The 23,821-nt window shown below is 51.5% G+C and overlaps 1 protein-coding gene across 2 annotated transcripts in view; it reads right to left on the reverse strand.

The window, feature by feature from the left end:
• Positions 1 to 3,527: 3,527 nt before the first annotated feature.
• TEAD3 (TEA domain transcription factor 3) overlaps positions 3,528 to 23,821 on the reverse strand; it is a 57,101-nt gene continuing 36,807 nt past the window's right edge. Inside the window, exons 4-14 of one of the 2 annotated variants that reach the window (XM_084611090.1) lie at positions 20,874 to 20,936; positions 20,686 to 20,748; positions 17,148 to 17,159; positions 16,435 to 16,572; positions 15,937 to 15,980; positions 15,021 to 15,082; positions 12,813 to 12,946; positions 12,250 to 12,423; positions 10,472 to 10,612; positions 9,756 to 9,908; positions 3,528 to 8,385 (exon numbers count right to left, since the gene is read on the reverse strand). In XM_084611090.1, the coding sequence (XP_084467216.1) occupies positions 8,272 to 8,385; positions 9,756 to 9,908; positions 10,472 to 10,612; positions 12,250 to 12,423; positions 12,813 to 12,946; positions 15,021 to 15,082; positions 15,937 to 15,980; positions 16,435 to 16,572; positions 17,148 to 17,159; positions 20,686 to 20,748; positions 20,874 to 20,936 (1,098 nt within the window). In that variant the 3' untranslated portion in view covers positions 3,528 to 8,271. The remainder of the gene's footprint in view (positions 8,386 to 9,755; positions 9,909 to 10,471; positions 10,613 to 12,249; positions 12,424 to 12,812; positions 12,947 to 15,020; positions 15,083 to 15,936; positions 15,981 to 16,434; positions 16,573 to 17,147; positions 17,160 to 20,685; positions 20,749 to 20,873; positions 20,937 to 23,821) is intronic. The other variant, XM_084611091.1, reaches the window with a different exon arrangement.

The following is a 23,821-nucleotide window of genomic DNA, read 5'->3' on the forward strand; positions in this document are numbered from 1 at the left end:
GAAAGTTGAGGGGAGATATGATTGCTCTCTGTAAATATATCAGAGGGATAAATACCGGAGAGGGAGAGGAATTATTTAAGCTCAGTATCAATGTGGACACAAGAACAAATGGATATAAACTGGCCATTGGGAAGCTGAGATTTGAAATTAGACAAAGGTTTCTAACCATCAGAGGAATGAAGTTTTGGAATAGCCTTCCAAGGGAAGCAGTGGGGGCAAAAGACCTGTCTGGCTTTAAGATTAGACTCGATAAGTTTATGGAGGAGATGGTATGATGAGATAACATGATTTTGGCAATTAATTGATCTTTAAATATTCATGGTAAATAGGGCCAATGGCCTGTGATGGGATGTTAGATGGGGTGGGATTTGAGTTACTACAGAAAATTCTTTCCTGGGTGTCTGGCTGGTGAATCTTCCCCCTATGCTCAAGGTTTAGCTGATCGCCATATTTGGGGTTGGGAAGGAATTTTCCTCCAGGGCAGATTGGAAGAGGCCCTAGAGATTTTTCGCCTTCCTCTGTAGCATGGGGCACGGGTCACTTGCTGGAGGATTCTCTGCTCCTTGAAGTCTTTAAACCACGATTTGAGGACTTCAATAGCTCAGACATAGGTGAGAGGTTTATTGCAGGAGTGGGTGGGTGAGATTCTGTGGCCTGAGTGGTGCAGGAGGTCAGACTAGATGATCATAATGGTCCCTTCTGACCTTAATATCTATGAGTCTCCGAATAGGTTAGATCAGGAGGGCAGGTGGAAATGAAGAGGAAAGATTGGGATGGAGAAAGAAAGAAAACATGCTGGAGGTGGAGACAGGGGAAGAGCGGGGTCAGTTCAGGTTTGTTTACACACAGGATTTTACACAGCAGTGTAGCTCAAGGGCTGGAGACACATTTATTGATTTAAAGCGGGTTATATCTGTTTAACTTGCACCTGTGCATTTACTGACACAAGACAAGGCCCCAATTGTAAGAAGATAATGGCCCTACTAGGTCAGAGACCAATGGTCCATCTAGCCCAGTATCCTGTCTCTAACAGTGCCCGATACTTAAGGGGGAATGACCAGAACAGGGCAATTATCAAGTGATCCATCCCCAGTCATCCAGTCCCAGTCTCCAGCAGTCAGAGGTTTAGAGACCCTGAGACTATGGGGTTGCATCCCTGGCCACCTTGGCTAATAGCCATTGATGGACCTAGCCTCCAGGAACTTATCTAATTCTGTTTTGAGCCCAGTTATACTTTTAGCCTTCACAAGATCCCTTGGCAAGGAGCGCCACAGGTTGACGGTGCGTTGGGTGAAGAGGTACTTCCTTTTGTTTTCAACCAGTGTGTGGACGCTCAGCTCGGCCAAGGGGAGGTTTCACCCACACAGGCTGGTGGAAATACGAGTGGAGAGCCAGAGAATAGCATGCAAGGGGCTAGGAATGGGCTATCAGGCCATCCCTAGCCAAACACCACCCCATCCACAGCCCAGCTGATACTATACTAACCCTGAAGCTCCCAAGTTCTGTGCGTCTCCACTGGGGAAACATGCACACAGTGAGGGACCAGCTCTTCCCCAACATTGCCTGAAGGGAAGGGGGGAGGGGGATGGAGCACGTACAGGATCCACGTCTCTGATCCTGCTCCTCCTTCCCCAAGCAGCAGAAGTAGATTGTCATTAAGGGGCTATCCGATTGTAGATTAAGGGGGGGAGGGGGGGAGAATACCTTTGTGTACAGCGCCTAGCACAGTGAGTGCCTAGGCCCTACACTAATACAAATAAATAAAAGCAGGGACATAGGCCTGGATCAGTGAGATTCCCTCCCTCCAGAGTATTTCATGGGTCTGCTCACTCCCCCCACCATTTCCTTCTTGTCCACGGAGTCCATCTGCTCCTCCTATACCATCACTCCTCTCCCCACCCTGTCAGTCGCCCCCCCATATCAACTCCTCTCCCTACCCCAGTTGCTAGGCCCACCATAACATTCTCCCCCCCCCTCAGACAATGGGGTCTGCTCCCCCCACATTTCCTCCACCCCTCGTTTGATCCCACATGACCCCCCATCCCAGTTTTTCCCCTCCTCCCCCATTTTCCCTCCAGACCTGCCCCTCTTCTCCTAATACCAGCTCCCCATTCTGCCCCAGACCTATCTACCAGCTGGAGAATGAAGCAGTCGGTCCCAGAGCTCTCCTCATCTCTGGTGGGCTGCTCCTGAGGAGCTGGGCAGGTGCCATGATGGCCGGGATGGGGGTGGCTGCGTGGGTGCAGTGACGGCACAGGGTACAGAGGGCTGGCAGCTGTGGGTATGTCGGGCCACAGGTTCTCCTGCCTTTTTCAAAACTGCCCTGAGCGCCGTAGCTTTACACGCTTCCTGGATTGGCCAGTCTCCATCTATGCACGGGCCTGGCATTAGCATAGATATATGCATGGTGATTGTGTGCACTGTATGTATCTGAACAATCTGTTTCACCCACTCTGCATCCATGAAGCCTAAGTAGAAAAGATCTCTCAGTCCAGGGCGATCGTATCTTTTCTGGGGAGCCCTCTACCCAAGGATTCCAGGCCAGCAACATGGTAGCCTGTCTCCAGGAGACACTCAGTGCAGATGGGGATGCTTTTAGCCCCACTTAGGGCTCTTAGTTTTCAAAGGGGAGGGGGATAGGGGACAACAAACAAGCAGACAGACTCTCAGACTTCTGACATTCATGGCCAAAAATGGAAAGACTCCCTCTGACATTCAGAATGTGAGTACCAATACATTTACGGCTGTCTTGGTTTGGGGTCTCTTGAAACAAATGGAAAAGGAGTACTTGGGGCACCTTAGAGACTAACCAATTTATCTGAGCGTAAGCTTTCGTGAGCTACAGCTCACTTCATCGGATTCATACTTTCCACAGTATGCATCCGATGAAGTGAGCTGTAGCTCACGAAAGCTTATGCTCAAATAAATTGGTTAGTCTCTAAGGTGCCACAAGTACTCCTTTTCTTTTTGTGAATACAGACTAACACGGCTGTTACTCTGAAACTTGCAACAAATGATGACCCAAGATTTAGGAAGAAAAATACTTCTCTGATAAATAGGTCTTGATATTTATCTAAACGTTCTCCCCCCTCTTACAGTTGGGGAAATCAAGGCAAGGAATATGTAAGTGCCTTGCCTGTTGAAGATGATGGATGGATTGTAGTAGATAAACAACAAAAACGCACCCTTACCAAACAAAACCCCATCACCTGCAATCCAAGAGATTATAGAAAATCGGAAGAAGGGTGATAATGTAGATAAAGACTGGATCCACATCTGGGTTCAATCCTGGCTCAGACACAGACTCTCTGTGTGACTTTGAGAAAGGAACTGCATCTCTCAATCCCCCACATTTGTAACATGAGAATGATGCTAGTCCCTTTATCTTGTCTGTTTGGCCTGTAGGCTCTTTATAAGGCTCTCTCTTCCTTTGTATATGTACAGCACCTCAGGCAATGGGGTTTGATCTCTGTTAGGGTCTCTAGTCAGTGCAATGATTCAAAACAACAGACAATAAAAATACCAGCTCGGGAACTGTGTTGAGCCAACCCATGAACAAATAATTTTAATGGTTTTCAGCAGACCCATCGTTTTGTAGGCGCTCCACTGTCTCACCCTGTTGAAGTTGGACAGATCCAGTAAACACAACAAATATATGATACAACCCATCACAGCTGGATTAAAAAAATACACAAAAAATATAATACATAAAAAATGGTTTTACATTGTGGACTGACACAGCTCTACAAATGGTGACCATAACCCTGGTAAGCTTTACAAAGTCTTTAAAAAAATAAAACAGTACTTCATGTGAAATTCATAAATACAATGGGGGAGGAGGAGAGGAAGGGGCTTGGTTATTGATTAAGAGTCTCTGGGTACCTGTTTAAGTCCCATTACGGGAGAGCCAAGCACTTGGCATCTCTACCGCTGTCCCGTAGGAGTGAGTGGCAGCCGGGCTAACGGGCAGCACGTGGATGTGTATTTGTGTCCGCAAACCAGAGGTCAGAGGGCGTGTGAGAACAGCCAGGGAACTAGGCAGCGGATCTACTGCATGATGCTCTGAGATTACAAGGGAGGGAGGTGGGTGGGTTGCAGATGAAGGGCTAAGAAACATAAAACAGTCCAGTTTAAGAAGAGATTCTTTCCAACAGGGCTCTGGCCCAGTGTGGGAGCGGGGCAAACACAAAGGTGGGGTGGGGTTGTGTTGGGTTTTTATAAAGCCCAACTCGTCTAGCAGAGCAAACTCCCCGCACCCTCCCCTCGGCGAGGGGACCGGAGCCTGCCGCAGGAGTGTATACAGAGCCCTCTGTCTGGAAGGCAGGTTAGGGAGGGAAAGAGGGGGGCATTGTTATGTGTCTCTGCATACTGACGGGAATGCTTGGAAAAGGGAGGGTTGAACCTCAATTCCCAGAGTTTTAGATCTGCGAGTGAAACAAACATGCTACATATAAGAAACCCAGCCAGGTCTCCCCACCACTGGAACATGGGCACAGAAAGGGACTATGGGGATTCAGGATTCTCCCCCTCCTGAACTGCACAGACAGCAGCTCCCCACCTCCTCTTTCTCCAGCTACTCCCTACCCCACAGCTAGAGATGGGCCGAAGTGTCCAGAGGTCAGTGTGCTCGGCCTTCGAGAATCAGCCAACGATGACTGAATCTTCCTAGGAACGAAGCTTGTGCCACTCTGGGGGACAGCTACTCGCCCACGCCAAGGGGGACAGGGAGCCTGGGACATTTGCTCCACCCACCCAGGGGGACTGGGGGACCAAGGTTCAGAATAACTCGGGGGTGGAAGTCCTGGGTGTCTCCATGCGCCTTCGCTCTGAATCCCACGTACCATCAGTTCTTGGAACTTCAGCGCCTACTGTGTGCTCCCCAGCACTGCCGTGTATGCTCTGCATTAAGGTTTGTTTCCTGAGCTAGTGCACTGGGCTTTGCCGTATTACTGCTCTGGTTCCAACAGGCCGCCCCGTCAACGGTCCCATGCAGCTCCTCCGGCTCACGCGGGCATGGGTGTGTCCGTCAAGACTCCCTGGGGAGGGGTTTCCAGGATGCCCACAGGTGGCACCAATCGCAATGTTATTAGAATAGTTAAATATGTTGTACTAGAAAAACTTTGACCAACAGATGGTTTCCTTCAAGGGTTGGAATCTTCACAATTCCCTCAATGCTCCTGACAGCTTCCCCCAGTCACAGAAACTCAGGGCTGCCATATTGGATTCAAAGACCCATAACTTACTTGCCTACCTCCCTGCCTGCCTACCTACCTAGCTATACAATAACTGTACACCTGGCCACCAAGCAATGTCTGGGCATCTAGCCTTCAGAACAACATGCTAATCAATCCCTAGCTCGAGCAGAGGGGGATAAAAAGGAAGAAGAAACGGGTCAAAACTGAAGATTCAGCCTCTTGAAAGCGAGGCTAAGTCCACTGGGAAAGACAGGGTATGAAGCAACAAAATGTCTGTCTCAGGAACATCCCCTTCCCCTCCCTTCTGCCTCCTCAACCCAGCACTGCTCTCACTTTCCTCCCAGGAGAGAGGGAGGAAGGCAGCAATGGAATGACAAGCCATTAACCCACCAGTTCAGGAAGCAGCACAATGCAATAGGGCTCACATGTCTGTGAGATCCCCTCCTTGTCCCCCTTCATCAGGAGTAGGCCCCCTCCTGAAGACAGAGAAAGGAAGAGAAGTCTGCAGAGTGATGGGGAGGAAGGGAGAGGACTCTAAGGACAGTGTCCCCCCTGCTCTCCTTCCACTACATCTATGCTCCCTACATGCACCAAACCCTTGAGATCTGTCCAATCACCATCTGCCTGATATGGCCAGTCTCTTCCTTCAGGCACCATCTCAAAGACCCCCGCTCTCTTTGGGCCCCTTTCCAGAGATCTGCAGTCTCCTAGAAAAAGGACATTTTTCCAGCACTGGGACCTCCCCTTGCAGCGGCCTCGCTGGGATCAGGCCTACAAGCTAATCTAGCTGGGCAACAAGGACCCTTGGATTCCAGCCATCAGCGGGCCCATCCATTCACCCTCTTTGTGCTAGCGATCTCTCTCTTGCTCCAGCCTCCGCCAGACTCACTCGCCTTAGTGGCAAAAGAAGCAGGTTCCAACTCCTAACTCCCTCCTGCTATACGGCCTCCTCCCCGAAATGCAGCCACAGATCGCTTCCCCCCATTAGTCACAAAGTTCTCAAAGGAAATCCCCATGTCCAGTGACAGGCTCTGAGCTCCTCAGTGGAAAAGCCACGTCCCTCAGTGGGGATTGGACAGGGCATAGGAGAGGCAGTTAAGTGTGGGAAGGGCAGGTGGGGCAAGGGAAAAGCATAAACTGAAAAAAGTCAGACCGAAAATGCCAAAGAGGAAGAGATGGAAAATTTACATATGTAAATTAGGGTGGGAAAACACAATCCTGTTTCCACTTCCCTATTACTTACTATTAAGCCACAAATGAATAATTAGAGGAACACTACTGAGTAAAAACTCCTGGGCCTGAGCCCGGATGGTGCGGGGAGCCCAAACTCCTACGTACTTCAGCAGGAGAGGACGACATTCATCACCTTTTATTTTGCTCCTTGGTGTGTTCCTGCATCTGAACTGACACTGTACGAGTCAGTTTCACGTTGGTTCTAGTCACTTTCACAAGGCTGGGCTGCAAAAGCTGCAGGGGCAGGAGAGCTCCACCCCAATTAAAAATATGCTCTCTCTTTAAAAGAACACATATTTTAAAACTTAATTTTAAAAAATTATGAAAAAAACGTTTCCATTCAAGTTTGGACAACTCTCCCGACTGCCCCTTTAAATGACAAACCCTACATTTTGGACCTTCACTACCCAGCAGTGTCCCTTTAAGCTGTACCCCAGCCATACCACCACCTTCCATTTTGTCACAGCCATGTGGCCAGATTTCAGCCAATGCGACACCCCCTGAAGTCCAGGGAGTTGTGTGGTTCACATCATCGGTGGATTTTGCTAATGGGGATAACGTGAGGTGGGTTATAAGGTACCACTGTGGTGGATGGGTAGACCCCACTCCATTGCCTGCAGATAGGAACGATCAGGAAAGCAATGGGAGGCGATAGGGAAAGTTAATACCCTGCTAAACTGATCTTCCGGCTTTGGTCTAAGCTTTTCCCGCGTCTCTGCCATGAAGTCAGATGCCAAAGCATCGGCAAGAGCTGCTTAAAGCTTCCAGTCGTTTGGGATGTTTGAGAATTTCCTGGGTGATCCCACCTTTCCCAGCCCAGGGACTTTCCCCCCCAGGCCTCTCAGACTCTGCCTGGGTACAGCCATTATACTGCTGGTCTCCATAGCCTCTGAGATCTCTTTTCTCCAGCTGAGCCCCTTCCTGTCATTCTGCTACCTTCCTGCCCTCCCACCACCTGCTCTGACTTCCCACAGCCATGCACTTAGGACCCTCTTCTCTCAACTGGTTCAACACACGCTCCAAGGTGATGCACCCACATTCCCAAGGCCTGGGACACTGCCATGGGACCAACGCCCCCACACAAACCATAATGCCAGGCATACTGCTGTGGGTACCTCCATAACCGTAGCTCCAGGGACAGTGTTGCAGGATCACTGCACTCCTGAAACAAACACAGTGCTCAGTGCCATTGCTGTGATAACACTTTTTACAGTCACCATTCCCTCTTGCAACTAGCTGATGGGGATGTTACACACAAAGACCTGACCTGCGTCTCTGTGGGCCATGCTGGCTTTGCACATCGCCCACTGCAAAGAGTGGGGCAGAAGAATTCTCCCTTTCCCTTGCCCATTTCCAGACCAGACCATGCCTTGTTGGATAAACCAGGCAGCATCCACCTTCTCATCCCACTCTGAAAGGCCATTTCAGCACCACCCACTCATCAGAACGAAGCCAAGCAGAGCTGGGCCGGGACGCACGATCATTTATAGCTGAGCAAGGAGGTGCATCTGGGTATTAAGAAGGGGTTGTCGGTCGACGTGGCAACATGCTGCCCTAGGACGGCATGCTGAGAAAGGCACACAGGCGGTAGGCCTCAGGAACGACGAAGGCCAAGTCTTTCCCCTTCCAGCTCTGGATGAGCCCCTCCTTTCGCTCTATGGTTTCTTCTTCTTCTTTTTTTTAAAAAAATTGTTCCTAAGTAGAAAACATCTTTGATTGTGAGTCAGTCTTTTTGGCTTTTCTTTTTCTCGTTTTCAAAAGACTTCCACCGAGGCATCCTGCATGGGCAGCTTCTCTGCAAAGGCCTCTCCCCCCCCCAAGCCCTACCCATCCCACAGGGCCTCTAGTCTTTGACCAACTTGTACACGTGGTGTTGGGCGCCATGCTCGCTGGTGGATACCTCAAAAACAAAGGCTATACAGAGCAAGGTTTCCTGGGTATCCCTATTCGTAACAACCTGGGTGGATAGGAGAGAAAGAGGAGTCAGGAGAGTCCAGAGATGGGTTCTGTGTTATCTTGTAAGGGACAGTTTTACCATGTGGATAATTTATTTTATAGATCTGTATCCACATGTATATACACACACACACACACACACACCCCGAGTCTCCGCTGGCTTGTACCTTGTGAAGCCACTTACCCCAGTACAACATAGGTGAAATCTAGAGCTGGTGCAAATGCCAAACTTTTGTTTCATGGGACATTTTTGACACTTTACAATTTGTTTTCGTTCTGAACCGGAACAAAAACAAATATTTTCAAAACTTCCCATGAAACAGAAATTCCGCCCCCAAAAAGTAGTGTTGGAAAAATGTTGAAATTTTATTTCAAAGTGAAATTTTTCTTTAGAAATGTATATGATGTTTAAAATGTTTTTAATATTACTTTTTTTTTTTTACATTAGTTCTGATAAGACATGTAAGAATCTATAACGACATGTGATGTCAGATTAGGCTATGACTTGACATAGCGTAGCATATTTTACACTATTAGTACCGGTCATGAAATAATGTGCAAATGATAAAATCTACAAATAAACAAATACATTTCAAAACAAACATTTCCAAAAGAAATTTCATTTGGAAAATAAATTTTCAGTGGGAAATGGCATTGAAATCGACACAATTTCTCAGAAAATTTCAGTTTTATCTAAACAGTATTTGTTTTGAGGACTATTTTGTGACCAGCTCCAGTGAATTACGTGTATCGGGGTACACAGCTGCATATATATTTATTAATATGGGTGTCTCTATAGTGTCTAGTCACATTACATTTTAACGTATTTTATACACACACGCACTTTAGAAGGATAAAATTCGTGTGAACAAAAAAGGATTAACCCGCCTCACCCCCCCAAAAAAACCTCTCTCAAAATCCAGTTGTGATTTTGCCTCAAACTTTCCCCAAAGTGCCACCTCGGCACAAGATGTGGCCTGTAAAAATTCTAGGTTCTAGGAAAGCTGGTTCGATCAGGAAATGGCTTTGAAGAAATTAGAGCCTGTGTTTTCAAAATAATTTTAGGTGCCCAACCTTAAACAAGCCTGATTTCCAGAGGGCAGGTGCTCAGCACTGTCTGACTATCGTGGTTCTTTAAGGCAACCCAAAGAGTGCACCCAGAATAACTAGTCACTTCTGAAAGTTTAGGCCCTGGTCTATAATGGGGGGGACATCTTCAGTCTTAACCATGCGGGGGAGGGGATTTGCACCGACATGCAACAAAGGGTGGTCATATGATTGTGGTCATCAGTAAGTCATGCGTCACTTATGAATGGTGAGCCTGGAAGTGGAGAATGGGGATGGAAGAAGAAAGGAGGCAACGTCGGGTACCTGCAGGATGGTGAAATTCTCCAGGACGCTGTTCATCATGTACTTCTCCGGGAGATGCTTGAGTTTGTGGATGAAGTTGATCATGTATTCGCACATGGGGGATCGATGGATTCGATAGACAAACCGGCCATTCTCCAGCCGTGCGTACTCTGTCTGCAGAAGAATAGATCCAGGTGCTCAGTGTTACTACACAGTTAGCACGTGGCTGCTGTCAGAGTGTGCAAGGGAGCGGGCGGGAGTAGGAGCATGCAGGACGGACGATGTAGGTAGCAAAGACACTGGGATCTGCAGCATGAGTCTAAGCGAACTGGGATATCATCACTGCAGAAGGCTGAAATTTACTAGCTCAGGTACTAGATGCTCCCAGATCTGTTTAAGGAGCAGCTTTCATCCAGCTATTTCCACTCAATCGTGCCTTTAAGGCTGTTAGCTCTTTGGGGCTGGATTCTGTTAGCATCTGGCACATTTTACCTGTGACACAGCACTGCACGTTCCTATGATAATTAATAACGGCACAGATCTCTATTAATTCAGCTCTGAATTCCCAGAAAGGTAGGTACCCTCCCCATTTTACAGATGGAGAAGCGGAGGCACAGAGGGACAGTGACTTCATCAAAGGACACAGGGAGCCAGTTGCAGAACTGGAAATGGAGGCTTGACTCACCGGCTCGTGCTCTAGCCACTAGCCTGCACTCCCTCATGGGCGTGGGACTCACCTCTACCTTCTCGACGACTTGCTTCCCAAAGGAGCACACCTTGGTGGAGACAGTGACGGTCATGTTCTCTGCGCTGCTGTACTGGCTGCTCACACCATAGAAGGTCCCAGGACCGTCCTGGATCGTGCTGTTCAGATCCGCCTAAAGCAGAGGGAAAGGGAGGGCGTTACCAGGAATTGAGCTAAGCTTTGGCTGGAGGCGGGAAGGTCCAGAATGTGGAGCTTTCAGGGACAGAGACCTGGAGGTAAAAAAAAGTCACTGATTTACAGAAATACCATCTTTCTCGACGGACTGAAGGCACAGAGAGCACGTCAGCCCCTCCTGAAATGCAACCACGTCTGGGGAGAAAGACAGAAGCTGTTGAACAGCGTGCTGCAGGAGTGCATGCTAGGTTAGGATAGGAAGCAGAAAATACCATATAAGCCACTGCAGCCCAGCGGGCTGGGGAGAGAACTGAGGGACGCAGGAGGTAGTTACCTCTGTTGGCATTTGGCCAGGACATCAGAGCTAAATACCTCTGCTCTTGCAAACACTGCTGCCGGATCTGAAAACCAAGGTCCTCACCCTTGAGGCCGTTCCTGTCTCAGGAGGACACAGTACCGACAACGCTAAGAGGTCAGAAATCTGGATTCAGACCCACCCACCCCGCCCCAAACCAGGAGACTTTTAAAAGATAGCGTGTGTTTTGGTCGGTCTTGATTTTTGAACTCCCTCTTGCCGCACCAGCGTGTGTGGGGTGGAGGCAATTAGTGCAGCTAGCTCCCCCAAACGTATAGAGGAAGGAGATTTTTGCCCCCCTGTGGGAGAGACGTTGCTCCCTGATGGCTCAGAGCTTCCAGCTTCTCTCCAACCCCCACATTCTAACTCATTCATTTCATGCCTCCCTGCTCCCCACCACCTGCCCCTCCTCCAGCTCAGCAATTAATTACTTGGCCCTCCCCTCCCAGCCCCCACATCAGTTCTGCCCTCCCTGCAGCTCCAAAGGCTCTTCTCCTCCCGCTCCTGGGCCTGGGGGGGAGGGAGGGCGACTGGAATGGGCACCTCTTCTCTCTGTTCCCAGGCTGGAAGGGGGATACAATTCCAGGGGCTCTTCATGCCCCCTCTTCCCAGGCCCGGGGTTGCAGGCAGAGAGGGACAGAGAGCAGACTGACCCACTGCTTACAGGATGAGGGACGGTCTCCCTCCTGTGCCAACAGTGTCGGCTGCACCTTTGTTCCCCACCCCCTCCACACTCGTTGAGCAGGGCTGACGTTCCAGTGAAGGCTGGAGCCTGGGGGATCATGGGGAGACTGGCTGCAGTGGGAGGCAGAAGCACGTGGCTGGGGCTGAAATGACAGCTTTGAAGATGGCACGTCACTGAGTTCAGCAGTGCCTTAGAGGGAAGAGCCCCCTGCCAACACAGCCCCCCTCCCAGCACTGCACTGACTTGGGAAGGAAGTGTGCCCATCTTCCGACTCACCCACACCTGTTCTTGCCGTTTCTAGTGACCCTGGAAGATCTCCCACCCAAGCCTGGACCCAACCCAAGCTGGTGTGGCTTGTAAGGACAGGCAGCATCACCCCCGAGGTGATACGGCTGATAAAAGCCCCTGCATGTCTGTCCACAGCTGCCAGCTGCCACCCTGGCTTCTGCCGGGGAACAAACTTCTTCTGGCTCGACTCAGATCATTGTACAAACAGGTTTGCCAGCTCCTGCCCACCACAGTGTGTGGGAGCATCTGCGAGGGGCTCTAGACACACAGCTGGGCATTGTGGGGAGGGTGGGAGCATGGTTCTTACCCAGAACTTGACAAGGAAGAAGGAGTTCTGGGGTCCTCTCTCGTAGAGCTCCTTCAGGCCCCCCTTCTTCTCAGGGAACTTGTCATAGATTTGACGGATGTCCACGGCCTCCAGCAGGGGGTCGCTGTATGAGGGGTTCGTCTGCCCGATGTGCACGAAGAGGTGTTTGCTATACTGTAGAGGAAGCAGGAAGGGTCAGCGATGTGGGAGCTGTCATCGGTTGCCCTAGATGCATGCACACCACGGAACCACAGCCGCTACGGTGATGCTGTGTCAGACGCCGGAACCCAGAGCCCTCCAGCCTCCCATCACCGCCTGGGCTAAGAGATCACAGGGACCCAAGCTATGCCTAGAATCATTCTCCACTCCCCTCTGCTGCACAGGGGCATAGGAGGGACAGCTCTGGGGGACACCAGACCTGTCCCTGGGCACCGATGCTTGGTGCTAAGAAGCATAGGGACAGCAGAAATGTCCCCTCTGCTCTCTGGGATCCCCATCCCCGTCAGTCTATTTGGAAGGGCAGGGTGAGGGGTCAAAACTCCCAGCGCCCCCCACAGGGTTACCGTTTCAGCATCCCGCGGCACCTCCATGAACGCTGAATACTCCAGGAGCCGCAGCTTGGCGGAGGCGATGGTGCGGTCCTGCCAGACGGGCACGGCTGAGGCAGCCGGTGGGAGAGGAGCCAGGGGCTCGTAACCTAGAACGGAGAAGGAGAGACCATCCAGCAAGCCATGGGATAACCCACCACTCCCCTGGGGAAGCTCAGGGAAACCTGTGCCCGCAACGTCGATGCGGAAAGAGATCTGGCAGGTCTCCGCAAGCCCAGCTGCCCTTCCTCCTAGCCGACGCTGGGCTGGTTTCCTACGCTAAGGGCAGGTCTAGATGGCAGGTTTGCTGTGCACTGACTTGACATGCAGTACGTAAGCTGCGGTGATGGCATGAACATGGACAGCGGTTTCCATCCGCATCGTAGCGCACACACGATAACTTGGAGCGCCGTAAGAGCGGGGCATTTGGCGGGGACCTCCAGCCTGGCTCTAGAAGTGTCATGCAATGGGGCTGCCAACCCCCTTCCTTGGGGGCCTAGTCCAGTGGCAGACACACACACTTCTCTATGTGGTCTACCACTAGAGAGGGATACAGAGCCACAGCTCGTTAGCATTGCCAGGGAGCTCCCCCTGGCGTACAGCTCAGTCCGACTCTCAGCCTGCCCACGCTGACCCCCCGTGCTGCTGACTCCCTTTGGATATGTGAGACCCACATCAGCTCCAGACCGAGGTCTGCGCGTTTAAGCCTTTCGCTCTTTCTGTGAACACTGGGGGAAAACAGAGGCCTGTCCCACCAGGGAAATCCCCCACTCTCCCATCCCTGCTAAGATGGTCAACTTCTGGGGACGGGGGCTGACGGTTATTTAAATTACACACACGCACAGCACCTAACACCACGAGGCTTTGATTCTTGATCGAGGGGCGTCAGCACCGCAGCACTGTCAATAACAATTGCCCTCCCTTCCCCTAGAGCAGTGGTTCCCAACCAGGGGTATGCTGCCCCTGGCGTACGCAGAGGTCTTCCGGGGGTATGTCACATAATCCAGCTATTTGCCTAGTTTTACAACAGGCTACAGAAAAAGCTCTAGCAAAGTCAGTACAATCTAAAAATTTCATACAGACAAGAACCTGCTCTATACACCATACTCTGAAATGTAAGCACCATATTTATATTCCAATGGATTGATTTTATCGTTACATGGTCAACATGAGCAAGTCAGCCATTTCTCAGTACCCCTGGCTGTGACGCTTTTGTATGTTTATGTCTGCTTTTGTAGGCAAGTCGTTTTTAAGTGAGGTGAAACTTGGGGATACGTCAGACAAATCAACCTCCTGAAAGGGGGACAGCGGTCTGGAAAGGTTGAGAACCACTGCCTTAGAGGAACACTGGTCTTGGCTACCAGCCCTCCTGGGATCTGTTGTGGCTAACTGGTCTTCCTGGCTAATGAGATTACACTTTGTGATAACGGGGGATTTCCACCTGTGTTTCTTGTTCAATATGTAACAACGCCGCTGGCTGGGTTACCCACAAGGGTTGAACCTAGGACTTCTGGAGCCAAGATCATGAGCCTCTACAGCGTGGGCTAAAGAACAGACTCCCTTACCTTGGAAGCAGTAGCAGACACACTAATCTCTATATGTGGTCTAGCCACAAGGGAGGGATAAAGAGCCACGCTGTGTTACCTTTGGAAAGGCTGAAGGGTCAGTGGGTGTGCCGGGAGGCTGCTTTCTTTCTGGGCCCACCGGGCGGCAGAGCGTTGCTCATAACAGAATTAAACAGGGCAGGTTCTCGTCTCAGCGGGCTGCGGAGACTCAGGATCAGGGGCAGTCTTGGGAGCTTTGCATCCTGGTGAATTACAGACTATGATGCGGAGGTGACACCCTAGTATCTTAGGCTTGGGGCAGGTGGGGGACCAGTTCTCAAGGTGGCGCCTCTGATGCAAGAGAGACAATTCTGCTGTCAAGTGGGAATCCCTGGTGCAGGAGGGGATGGGAAGAGGAGGAAACAGCCCCTCAGAAGTTAGAGCTCGGGCGGCCATAGCAGAAGGACACAGAGATGCATATGTGAACATCCACATGAGCAGTGGGCAGAAGCTGGGGTGGTGGAGTTTTCCTCTGGGGGAGGAGCCAAGGGCAGGGCAATTAAGGCAAGCAAACGAATATCTCTGCGCCTCGATGCGGAAGAGGTGAAAACCTGGCCACCAGTGAAAGTGACCCACTTACTGGCTAGTGATGGAGGCATTGGTGGCTGGATGGGGTAGGCTGGTTGTGCAAATGGTTTAATGCTGAAAAACAAAGTGCATCGTTAGGCAGGTTAATGCGAATCTCGTTTATAAAGCGTCCTCCCACCCCCCTGCCCCACCTCCTCTCCGTATGGAGCTTCCTGGACAATTAAGACAAGAACATCTATATCCAAATCCACACAGTGTGCCTCTGCGCACGCACACAGAGAGCAACTGCTAATTCTCATCTCCCTACATCTGCCTGCCCCGCTCTCTCCTCCCCAAATGAAGAGGCCTTCTGTGCCCCTCCCACCACTCTCCCCCAGCAACTGGGATATGTCCAATCCTCCCTCCCGACACACCCCCTTAGTCTAGTATAAATGCAGCTCATCCGGAGGCCCACATTCTCAGTGCACACAGCAATCAGCCAGACACCAGCGCTGGCCGGACCCCAGAGATCATCAGGAGCAAGTCATTAGCAGCCAGATGTTGGTGGATCATCGCCACAGCCCCAGGCCAGAGATACAGCAGTCCTTCATCCATCAACACACTCAGCCTGGGCAGGGGCCAGACAAATGTTCCCCATCCCCCACCCCAGAGGTAGTGGGGAGTTCTGCACACAGGTTTCTGACCCTCTCCTGACTACACGGGAGCCGGCTGCATGCATCAGGTTGTTCTCCACACACTGCTCACATGCAGATTTAAAAACATGCACACCAGTGATTTGCCTAAGCTGGCAGAGTTGGGCATAGGACCTAGGAGACCTGGCCCCCCAGTCCCTGCTCTCCCCGTAACAGCACACTGCTTTCCTGACCTCTGACTGACACAGGAACTTGGGGGGAGAAAACCAAGTCATATTAAAGCATCAGCAGCCATAAATACGGTCTGATTGAGACTTGAGGTGCCTCTTTACTTACTCCTGAGAGGGTCCAGGCTGTCCTGGGATAGACCCGCTCCAAAACTGGGGAAACAAAAGCACACACAAAGGAATAGTCAGGGACTTAACAGCAGCACATCCCAACACCCTACGACACATCTTACTGCCCCTTTGAGCAGGTTACTAAACAGCTCGAGGGGCTTTAAGGTTACACACAAGTCTACAGCCAACCTGGAAACTGCGTCTTCGGCAAGAAATCCTCTAGGGGAATGTCGTAGCTGTGAGCTCCCCAAGGGTCAAGTCTCCTGTCCCTTTCCTCAACAAAGCCGCCTGTCGAGACAGCCTAGGACTGGAGTAGCTGTGAGCTTCCTTGCAGCCACCCCTCCCCTGCTGTTCCCTGTATCAAGTCCCAGTGTGGCAGGTGAGCCTGCAACCTCCTTCCTAGATAGTGTTCCTAGCTCATTCCATGTGGCAGATCCTGCTGGGCTGGGAACACAAGGAGAGCCTTCTTCCACCTGGGGAGAGCAGAGTCCCTTACCCTGGGGGGAGCAGAGAAGACCGCCTGAGGAAGAGGAGGAGGAGGGCTGAGTTTGTTCTGCAAGACGCTGGCGGATACGATCTGTGCGGATGACATGGAGGCCATACTCTGAAGGGCCTTGTCCTTCGAGACCTGGTCCTTTGAGAGAGGAGAGGAGGAACAGAAAGCATGGTTACCAACCCAAACTGACAGGGACGCAGACAGACTGACCCCGATTACCCCCTTCAGTGCAAAGGAGCCCAACACACTTTACAAACTGGATCTATACACGCAAAGGGAGCCCTTCAACTGCCCCTGAGATGCAGCCACCTCTGGGGTGGAGCATGGCAGCTGTTTATCATTGCCATGCATTGTTACACAACAGTTTAGGACAGGAAGTCACGGAGAATAATGAAACAGCAGGGAGAACTTGGGAAGGAGAACAGAAACCACCCCCCACCACCCAGACTGGAATTTGCTCATGTTAACATCCCAAGGGATTGTCGAGCACAAGTGGCCCGGGCCTCGGTTTTAAGTCTCACATGTGAGAGGGCACCTTTAGTAGTACTGGTTGGGTCCTGACTCAGAGAGAAAACACCCCCCCCAACGAGTCACTGATACCAGGGATTTTTCCTTGGGGGCGGGGGGTCTCAGTTCATGGGAGAGGGCCAGGGAATATTAAAGGGATAAAGAGAAGTTTAAAGAAAGTAACTGCAAACTCAAGCACTACTTACCAAGTTCATGGCCTGTACGTAAAAGAAAGGAATAGCAACGGTTAGTATGTTTGCAACAATCCCAGAGCAGAGGCTCGTCTGCACCCTTATAGGAGTCATTAACATACTGACCCTTCGAAGAACCAAGGAAAGACGGGTTTGACTTTGGAAACAAACCAGATCTAAACCTGGGTGGTTTCTAATGGACCTGGTCTCCCTGGGAATGGGCACAACAGATCCGTGCAGGCTGGTAACCTCTTCTCAGTTAGGCCCCACTGAGTAGCGCACGGGCCGCCAGTGAAATACCAGAATAGGCTGCACTCGTACGTGAAGCTGTGGCTAGGGAGCCCCGGGCTGGCTGGGCACGAAGCAACCTTACCCAGCTCACACATGTACGTGTGTGACGTATGCACCAGCAACGGTTCTATATGTGCACACAGCAGAAAGGCGGGGAATGAGATGTGCATGGCTGTATGCAAACAGGGGCGCTGGGACCATTTTTATAGTGGGGGTGGTGAAGGTGGAAACCATGTACTTGGTTGGGAACTGAGTGGATGTGTGCATGTAGATCTGAGCGGGGATAGGAGCGGGAAGAGTGCTGGGTAGAGGGGATTTAAAGGGATGAGTAGGAGGAAATGATTCTCAGCTGTTTTACGACGGATTGATTTGTGAATTTCCAGGCCTGCACATAGATCCTCATTTGGGCTATTGGATCTTCTGTGTTTTGAATATAATCAAGCCTTTCCCATTCACCATCTCTTAAAAGTTTTAAAGCTGGCAAAGTGAAATGAGAAAACAGGCGTCAAAAATAACCTCTGCTTATCATGCTCAGCTCCAGGGTCATTGGGAAGGAGCCATAGGAGGGAGAGGGTTAAAACCAGGAAATCGAAGTGGCCACATTTTCAGACGGGCCCAGTGCAATGGTTGCGGAACACTAGAAAATCTGTCCCTAGATGTCTGTGTGTTTATATGAGGCAACTGGCAAAAGGAGCAAGGTTTTCTTTTAGCAATAACTATTTGGCTCACTCAGCAGGAACAGAGGGTTCTGCAATCTTTCCCAGCACATCTGTGGTCATCCTAGCGCAGGGGTTCTCAAATTGGGGGTCGGGACACCTCAGGGGGTCACGAGCTGTCAGCCTCCACCCCAAACCCCGCTTTGCCGCCAGCATTTATAATGGTGTTAAATATATTTAGAAGTGTTTTTAATTTATAAGGGGGGGGGTCGCAATCAGAAAGGGGTCACCAGTAAAAAAGTTTGAGAACCACTGTCCCAGTGTGCTTATTACATATGTATGCCCTGATCATCAGATCATATATTGCTTTTCCGCCTCAGAGCTTAACTTGAGGCTTGATTGGCCAATTCATTTTGAACCAATTTTAAGAGCCCCCAGAGACTCAGGAGATGGATGTATTTTAAAAATCAATATTACACAGTCCTGTACGTGGGGAGCATAAAAGCAATGTGCACGAACACACGTTTGAGGCATAGTGAGAACTGAAAGGCTGTATTCAAAGAGGATCACAAAATGGAGATACGGCTGTTCCACACAGAGGCCCTTTTGGCCCTTTCAAAATTGCCCTCAAGTGCCCCTTGTAACGGAGTAAGCAGGGCTTGTCAAGTACAGCCTCCTTCCGCACCAGTTACTGAGAGTCCCCAGGGGCCAGAGGAGTTACTGTCCTTATGGAAAAGTCAGATGGAATTTAATAGGGACTAAACTGATAGGGAGCTATAGAAATGACTCCCAAACCCTATACTAGAATTTAACAGCAAGCCAGAGCCTCTCTCTAGGTTCTTCTGAACAATCCTCTAGACTCTACAGTAGGGACAGAATTCCCTATTAAATTCTACAGGGATTTTCTGCCTGGACTTGTTAAATGGGACAGGAAGACAGAGGGTACTGGAACAAACAAATGCATATGGACCAGCAGAGAGATTTCTCCGTCACCTGGGAGCGGCCCCTGCGCCGTGCAGGCTAATCATAGTTATTGCACTATTATGGTGCGTTCTTCCCCTCTGTTTGCGGCATCCACCTGTTGTCTCTCGTCTCCTACTCGAGCTCTTCAGGGCAGGGTCTTTTAGTTAAGCGTGTGCACGTGTGCCGTGCCTGGCACAATGGGGCCCCGATGGTGGGGCTCCCACAAAACAAAATGAACAACCACCACCAAAGGAGGAACATCCTGACGAGAACTTTCGTTTCAGCTTCAGTTGCAAAACCCCTCCCCGCACCCTGCCTTGTGACACCACCCCACCCACATGTGCCTCTGGCACCCAGCAAACAACAATACAGAGAACACACAGTGGAAACGGTTACTGAAAGGTTAGTCAAACTCCACTTAGAAAGAGGGAAGGAGAGAAAGAAAAGCCAACCAGAGAAGAGACAACATTCCAGTTTTATCCTTGCTCTGCTCCCTTGGCTCCTGGATCCCTAGCATGACCTGTAGGCAGCCAGAATGAACTGGAGCAGGGTCTCCATGGGAAGCCCCCAAAGCTCCTGGCTGAGTATCCCTGCACTAGCGAGTATGCCCCACCGTATGAGCCCAGTGGCTCAACTATCCCCCACCCGGCATCTCCCTGTGCTGGTCCCACAGCCCGACTGTCCCCCTACAGACTAGAAGCACAGGCCCCAACACCCCCGTGTCTCCTTATGGGGAGGGGTGGGGGGCAGCGTCACAGTGTGCGGGCCCCATAGCCTGAGCAGCTCAACACCCTCTGGGCCAGAGTGGCCCACGCAGCCTGAGTGCACGAGAACCAGCTGGGACAGCATCACTCTGCACAGCCATGGGACCAACTCATGAGCATCAGCATCTGCTGGGGGAGCATCACCCTGCAAAGCCCCTTGCTCCGGGCCCCCAGCCTCAGCCACAGGTGTGGGCTCTGCATCTCATTCCCGCCCCTTGGACGTTATGGCTTCAACTGGGGAGGTGCCCAGCATGCTGTCCTGACCCCCTAGCCCAGTGCTACTAAACTCGTCTGGAGCAGCACCTAGCTAGGTTAGGCTCCAGCCTGCACTGCTCCCTCACGGTCCTGCAGGGGCCAACTTCTGATGCATCTCTGCAGCCTGGGGGAGGCCCTGACTCTCCCAGCTACAGGGAAACATGCAGAGCCTTGCCCAGCGCAAGAGCTTGTGGGAAGGAGGAAGAGCACTAAGGGGAAAGCCTAAGAGCCTTGCTCGCTATGTTACTGCCTTTGGGATACTCAGGCTCTGGCCAGCCCTTGCAACCTACCAACCCTACACTCCCCGCTCCATGCAAAGCAGGTCCCAACATGGGCAGAGCGCTCACCATCCTGCAAAGGGCACACGGGAAGAGGTTCTCCAGGGAGGCCTCTATCTGACCTCAGGAGCTTCCTAGCTAGACTCTCCAGCTGGAGAGATCCTGTTGCAGTCTCTTCCTGCCACTCCTTCCCCAGGGAGTGTCTGGTTCCAGGAACGAAGGGAGTCGGGGAAAGACATAAAAAGGAAAGAGAAAGCAGCACACCACAGAGCTGAGGGTGTTAGTTGTCAGCACGGCCACTGCTCGGGGGCAAGCAGGAGGTGGGGGGAAGCCGGGGAGCGCGTACCTTCAGCTTGGACTGAATCTCGCGAGATTTCCGTCTGGCTAGAACCTGCAAGTGGCTAGAGACCTGCAGAGAGAAAGCAGAAGGAGAGGGGAAAACAGCAGAGCCGTCAACCAGAGCAGAGGAGAGGAAGGAGAGGGGCTGCCCCATGCTCACACACCACGGACGCATGGGCAGGGTCTCCAACGTACCTTAATGCCAACCTGGTACTCCCGCACCTTCTTCCGAGCTAGAACCTGTATATGGCTGGACACCTAATGCCCGCCAAGCCGTTCAAAAAGGAAAACACAAAGAGAATGAAGACATGATCCCGCACTCCGCTGCGCTCGAGATACACGGGGCCAGCCTGGGGGTCAGCGGAGGCTCCTGGCCTGGCCGAGGTTCTGGAGAACTAGCACTCCTCCTATGGAATGCGATCACCAGTGGCCAAAAATATTGGGCCAGATCCTCAGCTGGTGTAAACGTTACACCGGTTTAGGCCAGCCGAGGATCTGTCCCACAGAGCGGCATGTGCCCTGCGAGCACACCCCTCTCGTTTCATTTTGCAGTGTGGTTCTAACTCTGCAACCAACGGTGGTGTGGATGCCAAGGCTGTTGGCGGCTTCTAAGCAAAGGGGGCACACATCTGACCAACATAGAGATGGTTTCTCTAACCGCCAGCCTGGCACGCTCAGCCCGGGCTCTTTCCTTCTCGTGCGTCACTGTCATGGAGGGTTTCTGAAAGGCAAATTTTGCCCTTCCACATGGCCATGCCAATCCATGCCTGGCGGAATATGGCCCTGCAATTGCAGCATAGCTAATAATTCCATGGAAGATGCTGGAACAGACTCCGGCAGGCTCCCCAACCTCTCTGTGAATTGTGCTGTGCAAAGAGGAGGAAAAACATAGGCAAAAATTTTCAGGGCCAGGTTCACTCAAAAAAGTGAAGTCGACCCAGCTACGTCACACAGGGCTGGGAAAAATCCATCCCCCGGGGCAATGTCGTTATGCCCCCCTGACCCCTGGTGTAGACAGTGCTTGGCAGACAGAAGAATTCTTCCATCGACCTAGCTACTGCCTCTCAGGGAGGTGGGCAGGGATGGTGTCCCTCGCCTCTGTTTGCCAGAAGCTGGGGATGGGCGACATGGGATGGACCACTTGATGATTCCCTGTTCTGTTCATTCTCTCTGGGGCACCTGGCACTGGTCACTGTTGGAAGACCGGATACTGGGCTAGATGGACCCTTGGTCTGACCCAGTCTGGCCGTTCTTATGGATTAACTACGCTGACAGAACCCCTGGCATCATTGAGTGTCTACACGGAAGCGCTGTCAAGCGTAGACAAGCCCCAAGTCTGGGCATTTAAATAAAAGGCGGCTGCTTTTGTGAGAATCCACAACCCTCACTGAGGTCACTGAGAGCTGTCAACCCTGGAAAATCAGGTGCGTGCAGTGTCGTTATAGCAGTGTTGGTCCCAGGGGGGCGAGGTGCTAGCTTTTATCGGACCAACTTCTGTTGGTGAGAGAGAGAAACCTCCAAACCACACAGAGCTCTTCTCCAGGCTGGGGAAAGGTACTCCGAGCATCACACTTAAACACCCGGTGAAACAGATATGCACTTAATACAGGTTAAAGAGAGCATTCAAGGGGAAGCGGGCATCAAGTGGGGAGTTAGGAACCTCTCTTGGGCCACCCAGAGCTGGAAATTTCGGCTTCATCTGTGTCATGCTACGGAGCAGGCGACACTGAATCCAGCCTGGGAGCAGGTCTGTGCAGCAAAGTGGCGTCATTTCCCACATGCTCCCTTCTGACCATCAGCTGCCCCTACGTCCTGCTCTCTTGCATCTAGTCCCAGCCCCTAGGCTGCTTCTTCAGCGCAGAGACTGTCTGCTGTGCATCGAGGTGCCTGTGACACATGGAGGAACATTTCTGATGGAGATCACCAGGTTCAGTTTGCTCTTGGTTCAAACCTCTGTCTCCAGAGGGACCCAGTGATGGCTGCACGCTCCCTAACAAAATTCCCCTCTATTCATCCGTTCGAGCGGCACCTTCCCCTGCGCCCCCCCCCCACCTACTGCCAAGCCCAGATAAGTTTTCTAGGGATAAGTTTTCAAGGGATCATTTCAAACATTTAACACACAGGAAAAGTTCTACTACATGGCGCCAATGTGGCCTTCAGTCTATCCATGTCTCTAGACAGCCCTCCCCCCAGTAGGATCCAAGCACCTTATTATCAATCAGTATGTCTATCTACGGTGCTTATACTGCCCCCATCAATGCAGTAGCAATCACTCATGGATTTTATCCTTCCTGGGAGGTAGAGCAGTGCTGTTATTCCCATTTTACAGATGGGGAGCTGAGGCACAAGGGTAGATTAATGATTTGCACAAGGTGTGTGTGTCTGAGCTGGGGATCGAACCCTTCTCTCCTAAATCCCAGTTCATTAGATTGTCCTGCCCCCCATCACAGCTCCTCTTGCCAGCCAGTCTAGAGCTACCTGTTGTCACAAGCCAGCGGGGAGCAAAAGTCAGATTTCCAAGTTCCTTTCCCCCTCACATTGGCAGGAACCCCGCTACAAACCATAGCCAGTCACAGCACCAGTGACCCGCTCTTCTAATCCCATCACAGTGCATGCACTGGACACAGCCAGAGGGACTTTCTCGCATGGGGAGCAGCGGGATGGCTGTTGGCAACCAGACCTGTTGCAAATGAAAAGAGCCTCTTCAAGGCTTATGGACAATCAGCTCCATCCCTGGACTGGTCCAGAAGCACTCACAGACACGGTCATGGAAATGGATACAGGACTCCTGCTCCCTTGGTGCCACGAGGCAGGTAACACCCCAGAGCTCCCACAGCAGGTGTGATTCGCTGCCAGCTGATTTTCAATGCTGCCCTGGCGCTAGTCCCCAGTTCTGCACACCTCACCCAATACAATGAATGGGGGCAAGGAGCATGGGGCTGGCTGGAGGGAGGGGATGCAGGTAGCCAGTGGGAACAAGGAGCTCTATGATTCCCCCGCCACTGAGCCTTACAACAGTCTGAGCTTCTGGTGGGGGTGGGAGAGAGCTCTTTGCCCATGCCCACGGCTGACAGGACAGATTTCTAGTGCATCAGCACTGGGGTATCTGAGGCACCTGGGTTACACAAGTGCCCCCTGTCCTG

The sequence above is a fragment of the Lepidochelys olivacea genome (assembly GCF_965140295.1).
Source record: "Lepidochelys olivacea isolate rLepOli2 genome assembly, chromosome: 21".
In the NCBI taxonomy this organism is placed as follows: domain Eukaryota; kingdom Metazoa; phylum Chordata; order Testudines; family Cheloniidae; genus Lepidochelys; species Lepidochelys olivacea.